General features: G+C 44.8%; 1 protein-coding gene across 2 annotated transcripts in view; it reads right to left on the bottom strand.

The window, feature by feature from the left end:
• Positions 1 to 5642: 5642 nt before the first annotated feature.
• LOC147626210 (DEAD-box ATP-dependent RNA helicase 38-like) overlaps positions 5643 to 24046 on the bottom strand; it is a 51845-nt gene continuing 33441 nt past the window's right edge. Inside the window, exons 5-9 of one of the 2 annotated variants that reach the window (XM_086816355.1) lie at positions 7529 to 7930; positions 7310 to 7421; positions 7128 to 7213; positions 6495 to 6886; positions 5643 to 6257 (exon numbers count right to left, since the gene is read on the bottom strand). In XM_086816355.1, the coding sequence (XP_086672481.1) occupies positions 6827 to 6886; positions 7128 to 7213; positions 7310 to 7421; positions 7529 to 7930 (660 nt within the window). In that variant the 3' untranslated portion in view covers positions 5643 to 6257; positions 6495 to 6826. The remainder of the gene's footprint in view (positions 6258 to 6494; positions 6887 to 7127; positions 7214 to 7309; positions 7422 to 7528; positions 7931 to 24046) is intronic. The other variant, XM_086816356.1, reaches the window with a different exon arrangement.

Here is a 24046-nt window from a genome sequence, read left to right as displayed (position 1 = left end):
TACACATGAACAAACACATCTATGGTCACATGAACAAACAAATGTATGGACACGTCTATGAACACACATGTATGGGACAAATGCATGGACACACATGCACATCCATATGTTCATATGCATACACATGCATACACATGCAACACATTGGCACACATGTATGGGCACACATACGTTCACATGCATACACATGCGAACACATTCACACAATAATGGACACATGTATAAACACACATGTATGAATGCACATGTATGGACACATGTATGAAGACATGCACATGTATGGACACATGTATGAAGACACACATGTATGAAGACATGCACACACATGCGAACACATGCACACATGTATGGACACTTGTACAAACACATGCGCACACACACGTTCACATGCATACACATGCACACACGTGCCAACACACTCACTGTATGGACACAAATGTATGTTTCTGCCGGTCGCCAAATTACACAAGCAACAAGTATGGAAAGACACAAGAGCACATGGTGTAAAAGCCAACCTCATCAGAGTGCCTCTGAATGGTATAAGCTTCATCGTCCCAACAATCCGGAATGAAGAATCACGTGCTCATTTGGAATTGTTGAATGGCCGGCCGCTGAAGTCTATGGAGCGGGGATCCGTTCACCTCTCTTTGGAGCTCGGGATGGCCCTGCACCCCTTCCCTTGGGGGTTTGTTGTGTGCGTCTTCCCTTGCCACGCGTAGCATAAACGGGTGCTTTTCCACGCGTAGCAGACGTGGGGGCCATTACTTCTTCTCCTGCGTCTCTGGGGTGGAACACACGGAACACACACAGTCGCCCGTAGCAAAGGGGACGGGCAGAAATGGCCAGAGCAAAGGGGAAGCTTGGAGCAAAGTGGAGGGGCAGAAACGAACCAGAGGAGGATTTCGAATTCTGTTGGAGAAGGCTGGACGGGTGCCGAAAGAACCAAATTCGGGGAGGGACGATTTCGAATCTGTTGAGCATGCAAAAGATCGCGAAGGGACCCTCACAATCTCACCCCCCACACATGCAGATAAAAATAGCAACGACGAAACTAGCTACTTTTACTTTGCATGCGGAAAAAAATATCGTCGACGTCCGGGCTCCAGCGAGACGAGCCAATGTACCACGGGGGTGCTATGTTGTGTGGCACCCCGAAATCTACCTAGAGCCCCCGCGATTCACCGCCTCCTTGGCACCCCATCAAAAAGTCGCTCTCTCATCTCCTCCACCTCTTCTCTTGGTCGTTGACACTGTTGTGCTATCTTGCCTGCTAAAGGTCTATAGAAAGCCTTTCAAAATCCCTCCCAAACGATGGTGCATGCACAAAATGTCAACTGCTAATAATAAGACATCTTAGCCAAAAAAAAAACAAAATTTCAACCACTAATAAGATATTCTAGCAAAAACATAAAGGAAATTTTGAAGAAATTATTGAAGCAAAAAAATAGAGAACTACCTTGATCTTAGGATTCCTGGAAGAGATACAACACATGTTGGATGCTCTCTATGGTTACATGCTCATCCACCCCTACGTGAGAACCTAGTTCATTAACACTAGAGAGAGCGATGAATGTTGGATCTGTCTAAGTGAGCTCGATGGAGGTCGCGTAACCTAGTCCTGCCAACACCACCATCGCCTAGCCAGCAGGTAGTATAATCCACCTCATATTTTGATACAAATTATGTGTATAGTCTCTATATATATAATAGATTCGCAAAGTGAAGGAAATATGATGATGGTTAGGCATCCCACCCATTGGCAATGATATATCGGTTATAGATATGTGATGCCCCAACAAGGTGGAAACATGTAGAGATTGAAAAAGGGGCTTCCTCGCCCAAGGTTGCACTCCATAGATGAGATCTCCATACCTTCATTGAGGTATGGACGTTGTAGATGTGATCGGCATACCTCGATCGAGGTATGGGTAGGAGGGAGATGCCATCGGCACACCTCGATCGAGGTATAGTGCAGGTCTTTCAGGTATTCAAGAATGTTCATCAAAATTTTGTCAAATAATTTATAAAAAGTTGTTATATATGCTAAATTATTAATAAATTGGCATTTGTGCACCTCAATCAAGGTCCATGCATACGGATATGCATGCAATAGGGCATGATTACATTTGAATTAGAGGTTCTACTACTGATGGATGTCTGCTGATTTCTAGTATCAAAATCATGTGGATAGTAATGCAAGAGATGGATCCATTGCCAAAAGGCTAGAGGATTTAGAGAAGCTTGATGAGACACTACACATGCAATGATGACCAAAAAGGACCGAAGGAAATCTTGGTTCGACCGTATTCTAAAGCAAAAGGATCTCAAGGAAGTGATCTAGCACTCTTGCACAACTCAAAGGAAGCACAAAGGTAAGTTGAAGTACAAGGATTGTATCATTCAACATGGCCAAGGTTGATACAGCCTGACACTTTACCAAAACCACAAGTGAGCACAATGAGGGACCAAATTGCAAACAAACAAGTATTGATACCTCTTATAGCTCCAACAGATATGAAAGGAAAGGGCTAAGAAGGTTGAGCATCAAAACATAATTCATATAAACAACACCCCAAAGTAACAAGGAAGCATGGAAATTGCTCAAACTAGTGAAGATGTTTTACATAAGAGTGCCATACTAGAGTAAAGCAATGACAATCATGGACTCAAATGTTAGCCAAGAGTGACAAGAAGAAAAAGCTACTTGATGTGAAGTCCAAGTTATAGACATGGATGAAGGCTACACACTGGTTTGGGATCAACTATATTTTGACCTCAAAGAGTTTCTAAGAGCAATTGTCATCAGCAACACTCAAAGATCCAATTTACAATGGACAAAAAAATCACCCCAATCCAAAACTGATGGCATGCTAGATTCACAACTCTAAAAGATACTACACATCATTCGCCACACATTAGGCAAGGAGTAGGGAAAGGCCAGCAAGAGGCCTTTCCCGCCGGGAGGAAACCCAGCTAGTGGCAACAGCCGCGAGCTGGTTTTCGACTGAGAAAGGCCTCTTGCTGGCCTTTCCCGACCGTCAAGGATGGGGGGAGTGAGACAGGCAGCTCAGATTGAGACAGGCAGATGGAGCAGATTTCGACATTTCAGATTCTGCCTCTGACAATGACAGGCAACTGCAGCGGATTCTGACCACTTAGCACTCCAGAGGTTAATGAATTCGGCGCGCTGATTTGTCATGATCATGAAGGTTATAGGGTTGCATTCTGTGAAATAATGCAAGCTGATTTGATGGCTGGGATCGTCCTTGACGGATAAGAAACCCAAGTGCATCAGGTTCAATGCAGCCACTTCAACGTGCAGATTCCACAGCAGGCGCCGCCAGCACCCATGTTTGATTTGGTGGAGGACCTCACTAAGAACATCCCTTCACATGCTTCAGCAAAGATCCCCTCTATTGCAACTTCCTCACAACCCCCACCTTCAAAAAGTTCTTACCCAATGAGTAGTGGTCCTTCCTTCCGCCACCAGCCTACTCTCCGTCATGCATTGGGTGCTTATTCGTGACTCTTAAATCATGACATGAATGCCACCACCCTGCATGCCCTCACCAATTTTCCCCGATATAAATGTGCCGAGCCTACTCTCTGTCATGCAGGGTGCTTAAGTTACGCACCATCTGCCCTGATATAAATGTAAATGTGCTGATCCTGTCATGCATTGGGTGCTTAATCGTGACATGAATGCCACCACTCTGCATGCCCTCACCAATTGGGTAGGCATGCAATCGTAAGCATATGCAGCATCTGTGGCATTGGCCTCTCACGGCATTAATCACCATGTGTGTAGATCAGCAAAAATTGATGCAAGGCTTGCAAGCAAATAATAAGTAGGTTCCCTCATGAGATCCCTATGGAATTCTTGGTTCTCGGAGAGGATTCTCTTCCGTAGACCAAGCTTTTAACGATTTACAACAATTCTCGACCATTTGGACTGATATACCCACATGCTAAATTGCACAAGCTTATATCCTACAGGAGAGGTATTTCCACCTAGAGTACCAATTTTTTTCCAACTGGCCTTATGCCCAAGATCCTCCAGTGGTTATCATTTTTCACCACCCATATGCACTTTTTCATCTATTCATATGCGATGCCGTTGAGGAAGCACCTTGTGTGGTTTTGTAACTAGGACCTCCTGGTCCTAGACAAGGGACCTAGGTCTACATAGAGTACCTTGTGGAACTCTAATACAACAACAAACACAAGATCCAGCTTTAATTCAATATATCCATATATATGCTATGCTAAACATGTTATTTCCACCTAGAGTACCTTGTGGAACTCTTAATACAACAAATACAAGATCCAACTTCAAATTAATATGTCCATATATATGATAGACCACTAATTGATAGCGGAATTTAGTTCTAGGCGTATCACTCTTCCTTTCTTCAATAGAAGAGGCTTCTCCATTAGGACTTCAAATGGACCAACCAAAAAAGACTTCTCCCTCTCCACCCAACTCCCGCCCCCAAAAAGCATTGATCCAAGGCTTCATATTAAGCTCAATGAAAGATAGAATCTGCTCCTAGATACAAACCACTGAAACCACAAGTTTTAAAATATATAGATCAAACTAATTCCTATAAACCCAACAAAACCAAGAAACTGTTGCCAGGAAACTCCATGACATGCTGCAGCAGCAAAACAACAAGATTCCTTCACCAACACCTCTCTCTCACTAATGCTCAGCATTTCGTGGCTAGACACAGAGTTTTAGAAACCTATGGGGTTACCTGTGATGCAGACACTTCACAAAGTGTTCTTGAACAACTTATCAAGAGCCTTGTGTCCTTTGTACGACACATTTTTGTTACTTATCTAGTTAATAGAGTAATTCGTTGTACCATACATAATTTGAGCTTTTGGTTTAGTGATTTTTCATTGTGCACTCCATTTAACTCTCATTTTTTGAATCGGAGTCAACTCGTCACTGTATCTTTCTCGATTCAAGGCTTTTTTGTAAAGGAAGCATGAAACTTAGATACCAGAACTATGGGGTTGTTGGGTGAAAGTCAACTGTTCTAACATTGTAGTGAACTGAAGGGATGAGACTTTTACCCTCATTGCACTCCCTATAGAATCCTTGAAGAGTGGAGAAGCATTGTCCTCCCTACAAGGGCCTTTTAAGGGAGGAGAAAGAGGGCATGCAAGCATGTGAGAACCTTCCAACCTTAATCTGCAACTGTATAAGAACCACCAAAGTGTCAGGATAGGATTCAAACTACTCAAGACTGCTAAGCTCCTTTAGCTATGAAGAGTTATTAGCCATCGGGGGTCAATTCAAGAACCTGACTTGGAAACATGGGACAACGAAAAGGAGCCAGAGACTGGATGCTTCTCTACTGGCTATGTAGTGAGGATACCCATTTGAACGTACCGAATTTAGTGGTGTCCCGAACCTTGCTCCAGAATTACTTGCAACACAACAGTACAAACTCTTGATTAAACAAGATCATCGCATAAACCCTCGTTTTAAAAAATTAAAACATTGTATCAAGATACATGAAAACATATGCTTTATGGGCCCTTCCCAGTTAACAATACATCAGTGGTTTTACTGTAACACAGTTAGGATTGTAAATAAATTATCATTTCACTTTATCCACATCCAATCCAAGTATCAACAACACGACCATCATATATTTAAAAAAAATAAACATATTGGTTTGTAACGTGTCCAAAAGCTTGGGCTGAGTTTGAACTTGCACAGGTGTGCAACATACGTACACTGTCATCATTTGGAAACTGGATACAAGACCCCCACTGTAACATGGTTGGAATATGGCCTTATAGCTCACGTCAAATGAAAGCTTGCACTCACTGCTGCCTGACCAGTGCCTACGTAATCTCTAAAAACCTTAATTAGAACCACATAATGGTTCCAGTATAACTTAAATGTATATATGTACACTGAACATCTGCCTGCATGTGCCCAGGGCTGGGACATGTGCATGTGCATACGCATGGGTGGGAAAACACATGCGTATAAATGTATGCATGCAAGTTCAAAAAACAATCCACACACCAGACACACAAATAATACCATCAGATCTCCAGGGGATTGAAGCTTCCCATGCTCTTAGAGCAGCCAGTTTGAAATCTATGATTCAGCCTTTTAGCTGACAAGGGGCATAAACACGGAACTCTCAGGCTTCGAATATCAGACTTCACCTCTCGTTTCAAGGGTGTTACTGTACATATTCATCAATACTTGAAAAAACCAGCTGATGTAACTGCAATTTCAAAAATTTTAAATTTAGTTCAGCACCACTAGAGCTGCACGGATCTTATGCTAAAGCTTCCTTAATTTTAAGCATCTGAAAAAAAAAAAGTCCTGCTAAGGTTTCCTTCATTTAAGCAGCTGAAAATTATTTTTTAAAGGCCTGCAGCATCTAGCTGCAATGTAATCTCCTATCAATGCAATATCTTAAAATACTCACTGCACCAAAACTATATCCTAACAGCCTCACCGAAAACATTGACTGTTGAAACCTCCAAGTTGATGGTGGTTTGAATTGCAGCTTAGTCCAATACAGGATAGCACACTACAAAAAGCTTTCTTCAGGGAAAGATCTCTTCACTTCAAAACTGCTCTCTTGATAATAATAACCATAATCTCATGCTCAACTTCGGCCAAAGCTTCTCAATACTTCCCAACCATCTTTAACAGTACCACATTTACACAATCCCCCTTGGAATAAAAGTGTTTACCAAATCTACATAGTAGTGTACCAACATACATTTGTGCTGCATCAAAATTGAAGAATTGATTGAGAAATCCTGAGGAACCAAGAACCCTTGTCTATGCAAGTCCAGCATCCTTCAGCACCACTTCAAAAGCTTCATCATCATCCCAAGGAACCTGAGAGCACCAACAACAAAGAGAGTGAGAAATCCAAACCAGAGGTTTTGTATTTTAAGTGCAAGAGATGTTTCACTGCAAGCATTCATAAAAGAAGAGACGAGCACTAAGGCTTGCAAGGCACATTGACAGCTCCCAATCACCAACTACTGGAACCGAAGGCTCACTTGACCCCACCTGCCCTCTTGGCCCCAACATTTTTCTTTACTTTTTTAAAAAAAATATTTATGAAGGGCCTCACCTCAGGGATATCACGGTTGAAGTAACTCCCAATCTGATTCAGGTTCGCCTCATCTTGTCTGGTAACCAGAAGATTAAAAGCCGCACCTACTCGAGAAACATTAATTACCATAAGTACACACATTGCCTTTGTATAATCCAAAATGAAGACCTCCTAACTCTGGAACGGAAGGCCTTTCGTACCTTTTCTCCCAAAACGACCACTCCTCCCAATCCTGTGCAAGTAAAGCTCATAATCTGGTGCATATGGGGGCGCATTCTTTATCGGAAGGTCATAGTTCACCACCAAAGTGACCTGCACACAATGAGCAACAAGAGAACATACTAAGGGTTCTCTGGTAGGGTACATGCTTACCCAACCGGGATTCATAGGAAGACGACCTGAGCAGACATACAGCTTACCTGTGCTTGGTCAAAGCCGCGCGCAAGAACATCTGTAGCTATCAGGATCTTTGTTTGTCCGGACCTAAATTCACGAATGACACGGTCTCTATCTTCATTCGACAAACCACCTTGAATTGAGGTACATTTATGGCCGTCTGCTTCCAATCTCCTGTGCAGATTACTTGCACTTGCTCGGGTACGGACAAAGATGATTGACTGCCCAAGCTTCTCGGCTGCAGGAAATATCCTATCTTTCAGCACAGTAACTTTGTCTGCATCCCTGGGACACTTGACACGATATTGCTTGATAACATCAAGTGAAAGCTCTTCTTTCTTCACAAACACTTGATTTGCTTTGGGGGCAATCTTCATGGTGAATTCCCTAACTTTGTCATTGAATGTTGCAGAGAAAAACAAAACCTGCCAAAAAAAAAAAGTATGAATGTTTAGTGTAAAAAGAATCCTGCAGTAGTTAAAACCAGTGTGCTTCTCTTACTCCACATATAAAGAAGCATATCAGTTGTTTAGAATCTAGGGGATCTCTCGGGATATGACTCAGAAAACAAATAATCTTTAAGGATTGCATGCCAAACAGGGAAAAAAAAACGTGCATGTGAAAATAGCTTGGGACCAGACTATTCAAGCAAAATTGATTTAACTAGTTGCAAATTCACCATTAGTGAAAGCTCTACTTCTGGAAGTTCAGTAGCCATGATGCTCTTCTAAGAGCAGAAGCCCAGATAAACCAGTAAAGGCCACTCAGAGACATAGAAATCAAGGTCAAAGCAAGAACCATAGTGGTGGCACACTCACACACGAGAGTCCCTTGTGGTGGTGGCAAGCAAAAGTCCCTAAAATGATATCCTGAGTGATAGATATAAAGCCTGTTACTACCCAACCCGTGGAGCACTAGAAAATGTGGAATCCATTACAACATAGGACGACACATCACTGCTTAGCGTATTAAGTGTATGCTTGTCCGTACTAACAAGATTCTTGAGAGATGTCAGGGACTCGGTGATGTGTAGCACGTAGGACCAGAGCGTGACACACCTACGAGTACTCAGGGCACAACCCCCAAGCATGGACCAGCTGGACACCAGATAGAAAGCCTTGGGAGCAGTCGGGCAGCGCATGTGCCACATGGAATGATGATGTGGCAATGACACGTGGAAGGCCAAGGACAGCAGGCCAACCAGTGGCATTGGAGAATATATATGTGGGTAGCCAAATGTCATATTCATCTGCTTTCCTTAGCATTGGATTTCACACAGCGTTTCACTATAAGTGAAGTGCTAGCCAGGAGTGTCCAATTGGTCACAGGGCTGCACTTGATGTTTTCACTCAGCCATATCCATTGTACTAGAGATTCAGTTGTTTTACTTCTTTCTTGTACATAGTACAGACAATAGTTTAGGACTTTTGTGTGATGTGTGTGATTCCACCACACTCTCCTTTCTATCTTTGAAAACCCTAGCACCCAGGCACAAGTGTTCTACACAGAGGTACATAGGGGCACGTGAATATGGTGTGGTCAGTTAGGTTCACACTGGACACCTAGAGGTCACTCGTATATATATGGATGGGAGGTCTTTTCTATCTTTGAAAACCCTAGCACATAGGCACAAGTGTTCTACATAAAGGGACACAAGGGGCACATGAGTATGGTGTGGCCAGTCAGGTTCACATTGGATGTCTAGAGGTCATTGGTATATATATGGATGGGAGGCGAAACAAAACCATGCCCTGCTAGGGTTTCATGCTTTTGAGAGCACTCTTCATCTCCTCCTCCACATTTGTGCTTGAAGGCTGAGCCAAGGTTTGGGTTTGGGTCTGAAATTTAGTATCACCACATGTTACGATCCATGTTAGCAGTGCACTTTTCCTAATGCTACTTTCTACTTTGCTTTTGGATACATTTCTTCTTCCTTGCGTTTTTCACTTGCCAGGGCAAGAGACCTTTCTCTGTTCTGTTAGACATCATCTCCTTGTTGCTGGCTTCCTATTTGGTGTCCTATTTTAGCCTCTAGGGCTGACCATGTTAGCTAGAGGGGCTGGTCACCCCTCCCATTTTTTATCCCCACTTTATGGAGTCTTGGGCACTTTTTTTCCTAGTCGTGAGCTGGGCAACTGCCTACTTCTGGGCATACATATAGCCGGCATACCCTCACTCCTTATTCATTGCTTAGCATTGTTTGCTGCAGACATATGAGGTCTTCTTCCCCTCTTGCTCGGGACATGTATTCTTGGTTTGATATTGAGAGCAGGTCTATACCTGTGTTTCCTCTCCATCTTTCTCTCTCACTCTCTCTCATGTGTTTCCACTTTCCCTTCTTCCGTTGTGCATTCTATCATGGTTTCAGAGCGCCGGTGAAGAACAGTGTTGGATGTTCCCTCCTCTCCCTCCTGCGTTTTTGCGTTTTCAGCAAGGTGGACAGATCTGCATTTTTTTTCTCTCAGGTTGCTGCTGGCCACCTGCCTCTTTCAAGTGCTTCTCCATTGCAGCCCGTGGTCATCCACAGCCGGTTTGACCTCCTGAGACTTCCCCCTCACCTGTTTTCTGCTCTGTTTTCAGGGCTGCAGCACCTAGAGTCCTGCGTTTTTCTTTAGGTGGTTTTCTACAGCAGATTGCAGCATTTTTCAGCATCTCCCCCCTTGTAGTGTGAGCCGCCTGTTCTGTGCAAGACAGCAACAACATCTTTGCTGCGTTTTTTCTCCTTGCTGGTTCTGTTTGCTGCTCTTGAGGCTTGGTGGTACCTCTCTCTTCTGCTTTTCCAGATTCAGCCCTATCTACTGCCCTGAATACCTCTGCATTTTCAGATTTGCAGCCCTAGTTGCTGCGTTTTTCTGGACTGATTTCTGTTGGTAGCTCTACCTTCACTTGGGCTTCTTCCGTTGGACCCGAAGGTACCTTCTCTTCAGCATTTTTCCTCATAGGAGGTGTGGACACTGGTTGGCCTGAATTTTCAGGGTTGTAGCCCTTGTTTGGCTGCGTTTTCTTCTCCAGTGGACACAGATCACTTGCAGAGGGAGTTTTGTTCGGATTGTGGCTTTGGAAGCAGTTGGTACTTGGAGAGGACATTGAACTTCTGATTTCAGTCAAGCGTTTTGCTGATTTTGGAGCATCTATACCTATGTTTTGTTCCTGGCTTACCCAGTTACCCAGTTTCTTCATGTTCCTTGCCTTCTGTTGGCGGTGGAGTAATGTTTTTTGCTGGAAATTGGCTACATTTTGCTTCTCAAAGGAGTTTTCTACACTCAGAGGGGACCCATCTCCAGCTACTTCACTTAAGGATCAGTTTCGGGAGCTGTTTTGTATCTGTGGAGACTTTTTTCTGTGTGACAAGAGTTTATAGTTTTTTTTTTTGGGGAGGAGAGCAGTGATCTTTTCAGAGATCCTGAGCAGAGTTTATTTTTGTCCGAGCCTGTGTTCTTTGCAGTGTTTGCAGAGAAAGGAGGGTGCTTTGCCTGTGAAGTGTGATCCTTTCACATGGATCACTTGTTTGTTGTTGATTCTTGGAATCTGATTCTACTTCTTATGCTATCAGTGATGCTTTTTGAGGACTTTGTTACCACTGCAGTTTATATTCTTGCTTCCCTTCCTCATTGTGAGGAGTCTACCTCTGCCTCTCTTTGTGATGCTTCTGAGAATGCCCTTCCCCTTGCCAGTTCAAAATTGGGTTCGATGCGGTGTGCAGGTTTGTTGTTTTGGAGGACGGATTTTTGAACCTGGTGGGATGCTTTGGATCTATGGTTGCTAACCGTGCCTGGGGCACAGTGGTACTTCTAGAGTTTTTTGGATTTGGATCAGAATCAGGTTTGGCTTATACCAGTCCGACGACATCATTTTTTAGAGGGAGATGAGGAGTCCTTTCATCTGGCGATGCCCAACCTCAATGGAGTGTGCTTATGTACAGCATTGGGCAACTCATGGTACGGAGTTTGAGCAGATGGACCCCATCTTTTCTACAAAGTCTTTACATCTTGCGATGCCGACTTTTTCAGAGGATGCTTCTTTTCATCATTTGGCAACTCTTGTTACAAAGTTCGAGTAGATAGACTCAGAGGGTTCCAATAAGAAGCAGCCTGCTTCTCCTAGGATTGATTATATACAGGATCTGATCTTGGTTGGTTTTGAGGTTTTTCATACCTTCTCCAGGCTGGAAACACGACATTCGACTTCGGGGAGTGTTCTTACACTTGGGTTTGGAACCATTATTTGGAGCAGCACGTCACAACCTACTTGGTTGTTTTCTTCCGGTGGAGCGGTGTTCCTGGCAACTGTCACCATTGAGCTATCTAATGGTCCTCTTATCTTCTTGTGTGAGCTTTGGGCTCTGGATGAGCATACTCCGTAGTGGTGCTCCATTGCTAGGACTGGCACGGCGTGATTCGTAGTGCCAGGGACGGGTGGATTGCACACGGTGTATGTTTTTGGATTACCACCGCTAGGACTGGCACGGCGTGATTCGTAGTGCCAGGGACGGGTGGATTGTACACTGTGTGTGTACCTGGAATTGACTTTTCGGTGGGCCTGTTTGTGCCCGGAAATGTCAAGTATTGTGCAAGTACATGAACGGAGATTATCTTTTAACAATGTTGCATTGTGCACTCATGTTTGCCTGCCTTTGAAATGTTTTCGCGTGAACTGGTTTCGTTTGCATGCTTGACATGTGTGTCTAGCTCAGGGGTCGGGGACGCCCTCCCGTGAGCCGTGGAATGCCTTGTCTTCTGACAGGTTTTGTGGCGTGTGAACAGGTGGGAAATCCTTATTTTAATAAGAGTTTTAAGTTATAAGTCTTATAACTTACAGGTTTCATACTTCATTAAAAGTAGGTGGACACTTTATAAGTGTGGGCACCTTCTTTTGGCCTGGGCACCCTTTTATAGCATGTGGGGTGGGGGTTGGCCACCTACCCCACCTACCACACCCAATCCTTTGCATGGGAGGAAGGCGCCTCACTTCCAGCCCTCTCCCTTGCATTTTGGAGGAAGAAAACACAACTGCTGGCTGGGATTTAGAGAAAACAGGCTGGAGCACTCATTATTCTCATGAATCTGGTCATACAGCAGGTACAGTAGGAACAGCAGCAGGTACAGCAGGTACAGTACCATCATTACTTGCTGATTTTGGTCGTACAGCAGGTGCAGCAGGTACAGCAGGTACAGTACCATCATTACTTGCTGATTCTGGTCGTGCAGCGGGTACAGCAGGTACAGCAGGTACAGTACCATCATTATTTGCTGATTCTGGTCGTACAGCAGGTACAGTACCATCATTACTTGCTGATTCTGGTCGTACAGCAGGTACAGCAGGTACAGTACCATCATTATTTGCTGATTCTGGTCGTACAGCAGGTACAGCAGGTACAGCAGGTCAAACCAGTGGGGTTATCCGCGTGGATTTAGGACTTACGCATTTCCTACAAGTGGCCCAGGTTGTTTCACTCTTCCTACTGGCTGTACGGTGGCTCCAGAAGATTTTCATCGCGAAGAATGAGGAATTCTCCTGCTCTCCTATGTCTGGACTCCTCTTTCATTCACCGAGTCAACTCCGTGAGGGTGCCCCATCGCTAGGACTGGCACGGCGTGATCCGTAGTGCCAGGGACGGGTGGATTGCACGCAGAGTGTGACTCTGGAAGGTGCTATGGACGGGGCAGCCCTTGGTGACTGCAGACTCGGCATCAACAAACATGTTTGGGTTTGATACTTTGTTTTTTTCATCGTGCATTGCTTATTGGAAATCTGGCCTTGGGCCCGTGTACTTGTAACAAATTCTCCCAAGTAATAATAACAATCCTTGGGGGGGGGCCGGCCGTTCCGGCCTCAGTGTGGTGTCATCTATCTATGCTCAGAGTTGTTAATTACTTTTTATTGCTACTTTGTCTTGTGCTATTGTCTTTTAAGAGTGTATATTAAAGTGCTAACTGGAGAAGTGAGTCCAGGAAGGGGTGACCCCTGCTTGGGTCTCGTTTCAGTGGTATCAGAGCACGGATCTTCCTTTTTCTACATGGGGAGACGATCCAAAGGCTTCCTGACCACTCTCCATTAGTGACTTTACTCTTATTATGGCTAGCCAAGCAAGTAGCAAGGAAGTGCCAAATTCAAAGGGGCACTCCAGTGGAACTCAAGCAAGTGGACGGATGCCTTATGCCCGTGATCATGTATGGTTGGGACAGCCGTCCCGTGGCAAGGAGAAAATGCAGGAGCAAGAGCAAGAGCCAAGTGCCATCAATGCTGAAATTCAGCGTATGCGAGAGCTTCTCCATGCCAGGGAGATGGAATTGGCCAGCCTACGTGAGGACCCACACATTCAACAAGTGCTAGATGCAAAGAAAAAGGAGGCAACCGTCTTTCAAGACTTTGAAGCTTTGGCTCGAGGATCAGGGCTGAAACCTCGTGAGCTAGCTCTTTCATTCTTAGTGGAAAAGGGTGATGTATTGCAGGGCCAGGATGGGGAGCTTGTTATAAAGAGATCTCCATTGGTGGACATGCCTGGGATAGCCTCTCCAAAGCTGAAATCTGCTGTCCACAAAGAGGAGCCTCATTCTTCATCATTGCAGGTTTCTCATGGGCTTAGAGAGCACCGACATCCCCGTACTACTACTTTACCTGTTGAACTCTCCCATGAAGAGCCATTTCTTCATGCTCCCATCTCCACATCCTCTCCGGATCATGCTTATGCTGCAAGAGAAAGTGGTGGGGCTACACACATGCATGCAGGTACAGCACATGGTTCACGTCCACGTATGCCACCTAAGTATGCAGGAGCATCTATGGATGCCAGGGCTGATCCATATGAACGTGGAATCAAGAGGACGCATGGGGATTATGAGCATCATGTTCATAAGCAAAAGGAATTCAAAGCCGGGGACAAATCCGTCAAGTTCGAGACATATCATGGTGAGTTTGATGCTTCCAAGGTTATGTCATTTGTTTCCCAATTTGACATTGCTTTTAGTGATGAGGATTTTTCAGAAAAGTCCAAGGTGAGGCATGCCAGCATGTTCTTGAAGGGCACGGCCGCTCATTGGTGGCTTGCCGAAAAGCTCTCAGGCACTCCCGTGGACACTTGGGCTGAATTCAAAACTAGATTCTATGTCCAATTCTTACCCCCTAATGCCAAGAAGAACATCCGCAAGAAGTGGGATTGGGTTAAGCAGAATGAAGGTGAGTCAGTTCATGCTTATGTATCCAAGTTTTGGAAAACACTCTTGGAAGTTTCCCCTATTATGCAGGTAAATGATGAGGAACGCAAGAGAAAGTTTGAATCGGGACTCCAACCGGTTTATCAATCGGGCTTGGAGTTGTACCCAAACCACACTCTACAACAGCTCATTTCAGCTGCTTTGGCCACCGAACAATTGGAGCAAAAGCTGAAGCAAAATTATAGAGAGGGACATGCTCAAAAGGGGAAGGACAAGGCTGTCCCAAATCTGCATAAGGGTGGACAGCCACCAAAAAGGGACTCCAATGAAGTTAAGGGAGCTCCAAAAGCTGAAAGTACCTCAGAGAAGAAGCGTCCCAACAAAAGGCCTAACTATAGACTTACTCCGGAACAAAGGGTGCAATATATACGTGACGGTAAGTGCTTTTCTTGTGGTAGTAAAGATCACATGGTCCGGCAATGCCCAAAGAAAGCAGGCAAAGAGGATGCAAAGGAAACCAAGGTTAATGTGCATATGGTGCCCGATGTACAAGGGGGGACAGCCCATGATGCTTTGGATAGGATGGTATGCAAGGCATGGGGACAGCTCAAAGATCAACCCGCATTATTTATGTTTGATGATTGTGCCACGGACAACTTCATATCATTGGAAATGGCTACAGCATTGGGCATTAGTGTGGATGACATGGGACCGGAGATTGAGGCCGGAAGTGCATTTGTTGGCAAGAAAGTCAAGGTCACACCCCTTATTGGCAAGCTTCGCATGCATATTTAGGGATATTTGGACCATGAGAACTTCCTCATTGCACCATTAAATGGGTGTGATGTATTGCTTGGAAAGCCTTGGCACTCCCGTCTTGATCCTCGCAAGGCTTACAAGACCAACCGGATCACATTTATGCATAGGGGCAAAGAGCATGTTATTGATGCCGGTGTGGAAGGGAATTCTATCCCTATTGTATCCCACATTCAAATAAATAAAGCCATGAGAAAGGGTCTTTGCTCGTACATGATTTTTGTTCGTGATAAAGTAGACCATGTTGATCATTCTCTTGATTCTCTCACATGTGATAGGCTGGAATTTTTGAAACAATATGCAGATTGCTTTACAGATTCACTTCCAGGGGAGCTACCACCACCACGGCCGGAGGATCATCGTATAGACCTTGTGCCTGGCAGTTCTCCACCAAATAGGCCGGCATACCGTGTGAGTGCATCACAGCAGGAGGAGATCATGAAGCAAGTCAATGAGCTCATGCAAAAAGGTTTGATCCGCCCTAGCTCTTCACCGTATTGCTCTCCCGTACTTCTAGTGCAGAAGAAGGATCTCTCTTATCGTATGTGTGTGGATTATCGGGCTCTAAATAAACTAACCATCAAGAATAGGTTTCCTATTCCTCGTATTGATGATATTTTGGATAGATTGGATGGCTCGGCATATTTCAGCCGAATTGATTTGAAGAGTGGATATCATCAAGTACGGGTAGTACCAGAGGATGTGCATAAGACCGCTTTCAGGACAGCATTTGGTTTGTACGAGTATCTTGTTATGCCTTTCGGTCTTACAAATGCTCCTGCCACTTTTAACCGTATGATGGACAGGATTTTTAGAGATCATCGATCGTTCACTGGAGTTTTCTTCGATGACATCTTGGTTTATTCCAAGAGTGAAGAAGAGCACAGAAAGCATTTGGCCATAGTCTTTGAAGAACTCCGAAAGCATAGACTTCACATCAATGCTAAGAAGAGTGAGTTCTTCCTCTCCGAAATTCATTATCTTGGGCATATTGTTTCTCAAGATGGCATACGAATGGATCCCGCCAAGATTGAGGCTATCAAGAATTGGCCTGAACTCAAGTCAGTGCATGAGGTTCATAGTTTTCTTGGGTTATGCTCATACTATAGACGGTTCATATGGCATTTTGCTTTGATTGCTGCCCCTCTTCATCAGTTGACAAAGAAGAAAGTCCCCTTTCAGTGGACTTCATTGGAAAGCAAAGCTTTCTATTCACTAAAGGATGCAATCATATCTGGGCCCGTGTTGATCATTCCTGACTTGCACAAGCCATTCTTTGTGGAATGTGATGCATGTGGAGATTGTTTAGGTGCTGTCCTAAACCAGGAAGGACACCCCGTGGCATTTGAGAGCCGCCGTTTGCATGATACGGAGCTTTCTTTGGGGATCTATGAGAAGGAGCTATTGGCAGTGATTCATGCATTGACCATTTGGAAGCACTATCTTCTGGGTGCAGAGTTTATGGTGAAGACCGACAACCAAAGCTTACGGTATTTTCTCACACAAACTAAGCTCTCAGAGAAGCATATGCGGATGGCAAATTTCCTCTCTATGTTTCATTTTCAGATTGTGCATACACCGGGAAAGAAGAATGTGGTGGCCGATGCATTGTCTCGAAGGCCGTATGTAGCTTCTATCTCAATTGCCTCTCATGGAGACTTGTCGTCTATGCAAAATAAGTACCATATAGATGCTGATTTTTCAGATTTATGGGCTGATTTGGTGGCTGGTCATACTCATGCATCATATGTGATCAAAGATGGGTATCTCCTTAAAGATAATTGCCTTTGTGTGCTCACAGATTTGAGGCAAAAAGTGTTGGAAGAATGCCATGCTCCACCGTATGCCGGACATAGAGGTATTCTACCTACTACTCATATGGTTGAACGCTACTTCTTTTGGCCAGGGATGAGGAAGGACATTGAGGCTTATGTACGTGCTTGCCTCATTTGCCAAAAGGTCAAGTTTGATCGTCAGAAGTCTCCTGGATTGCTTCTACCATTGCCTATTCCCTCGCAGCCATGGGAGAGTATAGCTATGGATTTCATCATGGATTTGCCTCGCACTCAGCAAGGTAATGATGCTATATGGACTATCGTTGACCAGTTTAGCAAGCAAGCTCATTTCTTGCCGGTCAAGAAAACGATCAAGGCAGATCATATGGCAAAAGTTTTCTTATCACAGGTATTCAAGCATCATGGTATGCCTAAATCTATTGTGGGTGACCGTGATCCTCGAACTACCAGTCTCTTCTGGAGAGCACTTTTTGACAATATGGGCACAAAGCTGAATTTTTCATCCGCTTTTCATCCTCAAACCGATGGTCAAAGTGAAGCAGCAAATTCAGCCGTATTGGACCTTCTCAAATGCTATGTAGCTGATCAAAAGACTTTGTGGGAAAAGTATTTGCCACTTGTGGAGTTTGCATACAATAACACGGTGCATGCTTCTACTGGGAAGGCTCCCTTTGAGATAGTTTATGGCAAAGTGGTATTGCCTCCCATCCTACGTACTAAGGATGAGATTTTTGCTGCTGATGACTTTGTCAGGGACTTGGATGTTGCCTTTGCACAGGTACGGACAGCCATAGCCCGTTCTCAAGAGAAGCATAAGAAGGCTGCAGACAAGCATAGAAAGCATTTGGATGTCAAGGTAAATGATTGGGTATTGCTGAAATTCGAAAAAGCTAGACTCCGTAAGAGATCTGGTAAGAAGGGGATGTTTCCCAAGCTCTCATCCAGGTATTATGGGCCTTTCAAGGTCATTGAGCAAATCAATGAAGTTGCTTTTCGTTTAGCATTGCCATCCCATTGGAAGATACATAATGCTTTCCATGTTAGCCTCTTACGAAAGTATGTGGGTCCGGAACCAAGTCTTCCTATCATTGAGGATCCACCAGAAGTGGATGAGTTGGAAGAGATTTTGCAACCAGAGCAGATTGTGTTTCATAAAGAGCGTAAGCTATCTGCAGGCAAGCTTGTAAGACGCTATTTGGTGAAGTTCAAGAACTATCTCCCCATTGATGCTAAGTGGGTTGATGAGGACTACTTCAAAGATTATCCGCAGCTTCTCCATGACTATTTGGAAGCTTTTCAGTTGCGGACAACTGTTTAGAAGACGGGGAGATGTCACCATTGAGCTATCTAATGGTCCTCTTATCTTCTTGTGTGAGCTTTGGGCTCTGGATGAGCATACTCCGTAGTGGTGCTCCATTGCTAGGACTGGCACGGCGTGATTCGTAGTGCCAGGGACGGGTGGATTGCACACGGTGTATGTTTTTGGATTACCACCGCTAGGACTGGCACGGCGTGATTCGTAGTGCCAGGGACGGGTGGATTGTACACTGTGTGTGTACCTGGAATTGACTTTTCGGTGGGCCTGTTTGTGCCCGGAAATGTCAAGTATTGTGCAAGTACATGAACGGAGATTATCTTTTAACAATGTTGCATTGTGCACTCATGTTTGCCTGCCTTTGAAATGTTTTCGCGTGAACTGGTTTCGTTTGCATGCTTGACATGTGTGTCTAGCTCAGGGGTCGGGGACGCCCTCCCGTGAGCCGTGGAATGCCTTGTCTTCTGACAGGTTTTGTGGCGTGTGAACAGGTGGGAAATCCTTATTTTAATAAGAGTTTTAAGTTATAAGTCTTATAACTTACAGGTTTCATACTTCATTAAAAGTAGGTGGACACTTTATAAGTGTGGGCACCTTCTTTTGGCCTGGGCACCCTTTTATAGCATGTGGGGTGGGGGTTGGCCACCTACCCCACCTACCACACCCAATCCTTTGCATGGGAGGAAGGCGCCTCACTTCCAGCCCTCTCCCTTGCATTTTGGAGGAAGAAAACACAACTGCTGGCTGGGATTTAGAGAAAACAGGCTGGAGCACTCATTATTCTCATGAATCTGGTCATACAGCAGGTACAGTAGGAACAGCAGCAGGTACAGCAGGTACAGTACCATCATTACTTGCTGATTTTGGTCGTACAGCAGGTGCAGCAGGTACAGCAGGTACAGTACCATCATTACTTGCTGATTCTGGTCGTGCAGCAGGTACAGCAGGTACAGCAGGTACAGTACCATCATTATTTGCTGATTCTGGTCGTACAGCAGGTACAGTACCATCATTACTTGCTGATTCTGGTCGTACAGCAGGTACAGCAGGTACAGTACCATCATTATTTGCTGATTCTGGTCGTACAGCAGGTACAGCAGGTACAGCAGGTCAAACCAGTGGGGTTATCCGCGTGGATTTAGGACTTACGCATTTCCTACAAGTGGCCCAGGTTGTTTCACTCTTCCTACTGGCTGTACGGTGGCTCCAGAAGATTTTCATCGCGAAGAATGAGGAATTCTCCTGCTCTCCTATGTCTGGACTCCTCTTCCATTCACCGAGTCAACTCCGTGAGGGTGCCCCATCGCTAGGACTGGCACGGCGTGATCCGTAGTGCCAGGGACGGGTGGATTGCACGCAGAGTGTGACTCTGGAAGGTGCTATGGACGGGGCAGCCCTTGGTGACTGCAGACTCGGCATCAACAAACATGTTTGGGTTTGATACTTTGTTTTTTTCATCGTGCATTGCTTATTGGAAATCAGGCCTTGGGCCCGTGTACTTGTAACAAATTCTCCCAAGTAATAATAACAATCCTTGGGGGGGGGCCGGCCGTTCCGGCCTCAGTGTGGTGTCATCTATCTATGCTCAGAGTTGTTAATTACTTTTTATTGCTACTTTGTCTTGTGCTATTGTCTTTTAAGAGTGTATATTAAAGTGCTAACTGGAGAAGTGAGTCCAGGAAGGGGTGACCCCTGCTTGGGTCTCGTTTCAGCAACTTGTTCTGTTGCTTTTGTAGCTGAGTTGCTGAGGAGATTGCTTGTGGGGCTTTCTTGGTACCTGTTTCTGCAGTCTTTCATCTTTGATCCAGGATGGCGTCTCTAGCTTCTTGGAGTTCACTCAGCATCTGGTGCTAAGAGGGGGTGTTAGACATCATCTCCTTGTTGTTGTCTTCCTGTTTGGTGTCATATTTAGCCTCTAGGGCTGACCATTTTTTATCCCCACTTTATGGAGTCTTGGGCACTTTTTTTCCTAGTCATGAGCTGGTCGGCTGCCTACTTATGGGCATATATATAGCTGGCATACCCTCACTCCTTATTCATTGCTTAGCATTGCTTGCTGCAGTCCCTCACATACGAGGTCTTCTTCCCCTCTTGCTCGGGACATGTATTCTTGGTTGATGATATTAAGAGCACGTCTATACCTGTGTTTCCTCTCCATCTTTCTCTCACTCTCTCTCATGTGTTTCCAGTTTCCCTTCTTCCGCTGTGCATTCTATCATGTTCTTCATGTGGAGAAGGTGACAAAGATAAACGTGTGCGCTTCTTTCAAGCCAGCATTCTCGGAGCCCTTGCTTGCACATTTTGTACAGGTTTGCAGCAAGCATGAGTGTGGGCTACAATCTTGTGCACTATAACTACAGCAACCGGGTACACACACAATAGCCCGAACAACAGCTTTCTAGTGTGAAAGGCTTTCATCCTTCGCCATCATTCTTTTTCCCTGTTTTTGGGTGACTTGTTATGGATCCCACAAAGCTTGTAGATTTACTTCAACGTCTCAAAGCAAGCAGGACGGTCAGGTCTAACCGTTTCAATCGAATAGAGTCAACAGCCCAAGCACCTAGTGTTCTAGATTTGGATTCTACCAAGGCTCATGCTCTTCAGTAGGGACATAACAATTCCAAGGATGAAGTGGCAAAACCTTTTGGAGGAGGATATTTCACTCCTTCGGATGCACGTAAAGATGTACTTGACAAGATTCACTCCCGGTCCAACATGCATCATTCTACACTTGTGTGTAGTCAACACGAGAGACATTGTTTGTGTCGCTGATGGTCTCCTTCATGAATCCATCCCCACCAAATTCTCTCGACAATTCCCACTCGCCTTCACCAACAAGACTACCAGTTTGCCAAGTTGCGGTTCGCAGTCACAAACCTTCAGTTGGGTGGTGAGCTTGCCTGCACCCCTTTTATTTGGTTTGTACTAATCTTGTTTGGCTTCACGGATGATGCGCAGCAATGTAGACTCTTGTCAGACAGGGATTGAGGCAAAGGAGCACTATGTTTGCCAATGCCCAATCTACAATGAGATCAAAGGAAGATTTCATTTTCTATTCAAACAGGGCTTCAGCCCCTTATCTCGGATCATGGAGTACCCAGATCAGAGGTGCCTTGGACTCTTCCTATTGGAGCTGAGCCGACACAAACAGTCACTACTCAGAGATCCTTGCCCCCAACAGCCCTCCTCTCAGCTTACATAGACTTCCATATCCATTGTGATGGGCTCTGGTGCCTCCCTATCCACCCCTCTAGGCTGGAAAAAACTGGTGATGACCACAATGCCCCCTCGCAGCAGCCCTATGGGATCGGGCACGCACACTCCAGAGAGCTAGACGCCCTCATCCCGTCGAACCCCGACCACACCCAGCTCATCAGCCCCGGATTCACAAGATCCTGGTTAGCCATCGAGCAACCTCATCCTCACAGCAAACTATCAACATCTCTAGTCTTCTTGTATCACCCATGATGGACATCCTGGATGGGCCCTTGCCTAACATATAGGGTTGATTGACTCGTTTTATTCAGCTCTTCCATATCCCATCACTTATTGTACCCTATACCTGGCATACTAGGATCTAGATTTTTCATCTTGTATAATCTCGGAGTTTGAGATCTTAGCTTTCAGTTTTCAGTTTTAGTTTACTCTTGTTTTCTCTTATTTCATCCATGACGAGATTTCATGAACACTTTACGCTTGTTTTCTCTTATTTCATCCATGACGAGATTTCTATGTTCTTAGTATTCCATGATGAGTTTCCATGGACAGTTTTGTATCACCCTAGTGAGATAGCTATGTTTATGTTCTCTTTTTGTTTTATTTTCCGTTCCATGATGAGATATGCCATGGACATTATTGTATCACTTTGGTCTCATAGGCCCATTGGGTCTTTAGTAGACGCTTAATATATCTTTCTTTCTTTCTTTCTTTCTTTCTTTCTCTCTCTCTCTCTCTCACACACACATGCATTTTGCATCAAGGTTCCTACAAGGTGCTTAAAGGCAGCATGAAGGCTTCCGCTATGTCACATTAGGCAAGCTCACCACCCACCCGTAGGATCAGTACTTCGATCCACCCCCGAGCCAAGGGCTAAGATTCCACTCCACAAGTACATGCCAGTCAGCACTGGCGTCCCCTCCTACCACAAGGCATCACTTATATAGTGATCAACTGCCACTATAAATAGCTGAACTGCTATTGATAGCGAGTAGCCTAGTTTTATTAATTCTGAACCTTAGCCCTGTGTATCTACCTACAATCTCCTAATTCCATGGTCCAACCACCACAGACCCATCAAAAGTGCCCCACATGACTAACTACACAATAATAACCCAAGGCATCACTTACGTAGTTAAAACTGCTGCTATAAATAGCTAATCTGCTATCGATAGCCAGGAGAAAGTTTTATTAATTCTGAACCTTAGCCCTATGTATCTGCGTGCTCTCTCCTAATCGTAGGGTCCCCTAACCCCGTTGCATTAGACCTACTAATCCGAGGATTAGCTCTTGGTACATAGCAATACAAAAGATGTCTCACTGAATCCATCGCTTGGTCATGCTGTCCAAATGCTTGCATTCGTGCCTAGAGCTGCCTCGGGCTATCTCTATGTAGCAATTCTTGCCAACACCTAAGAGATGCTTGAATGAGGGCTGAAACCTCCTATATATAGGCTAAAAGTGGGGAAGTCATAATCAAGTCGGTTTCCCCTTTTTGACCGATATAATAATGTCCAAAAAGTCATATTTGGCCTCAGATTATGTCCAAAAGGTATCCCATCCATGTGCACATGTTATGGGCGCTCCTCGACGCTTAAGGGCTACAAAATCAAGTCCAAACCTGCCCCTAAATCTGTCCATATTCCTGCTAGTAGCAAGGATAATCATGTCCATGGGCACTGAGACTAATTGATGCACATGACGACAAGAGTTGGGATGCTATGAGTTGAGTGCTAAGTTGAAGCAAGAGCCAATTGATCTTACGTTGGATATGACATGTTCCTAAGTTGAAACAAGAGAAGACTTGCTCCTAAGTTGGAGTAAGAGATATCTCTAGAAAACAAGGAGCCTCTCACTTGAGGATGGAAGGAAAGAAAGGAGCAACGGGTTGGGGGGATGGGGAGTGGGGGGCGTGTGGGCGGGGGATGTTTTCACCAGCTTTGGACTCAATCTCAACTCGTGTGGTTATGATGGAGTTTCGGTTAGACACACACAGTTGGAACTCATGCTCGTGTCTGAACTCCTCATTGTAAAATACAAGCTTGGAACTTGGAAGATGGGAATTTAGAACAATACCATGGTGCATTGTGCATTAAACATGTTTGTTAGGCATATGGCATGCCCATGTAATCTTGTTTTCCAATGTGAACATTGCCTAGAATTGATACTTGTGAATGTTCATCTGTTCTACATTAGACTTCTTCCAAGCAATGCACTGGATGTACGGCCTAAAACATGCTCCCT

This window comes from Cibotium barometz, chromosome 22, assembly GCF_041138505.1.
Source record: "Cibotium barometz isolate CiBa-2024 chromosome 22, ASM4113850v1, whole genome shotgun sequence".
Taxonomy (NCBI): Eukaryota; Viridiplantae; Streptophyta; class Polypodiopsida; order Cyatheales; family Cibotiaceae; genus Cibotium; species Cibotium barometz.
This window is presented reverse-complemented; position numbering and strand designations above follow the sequence as displayed.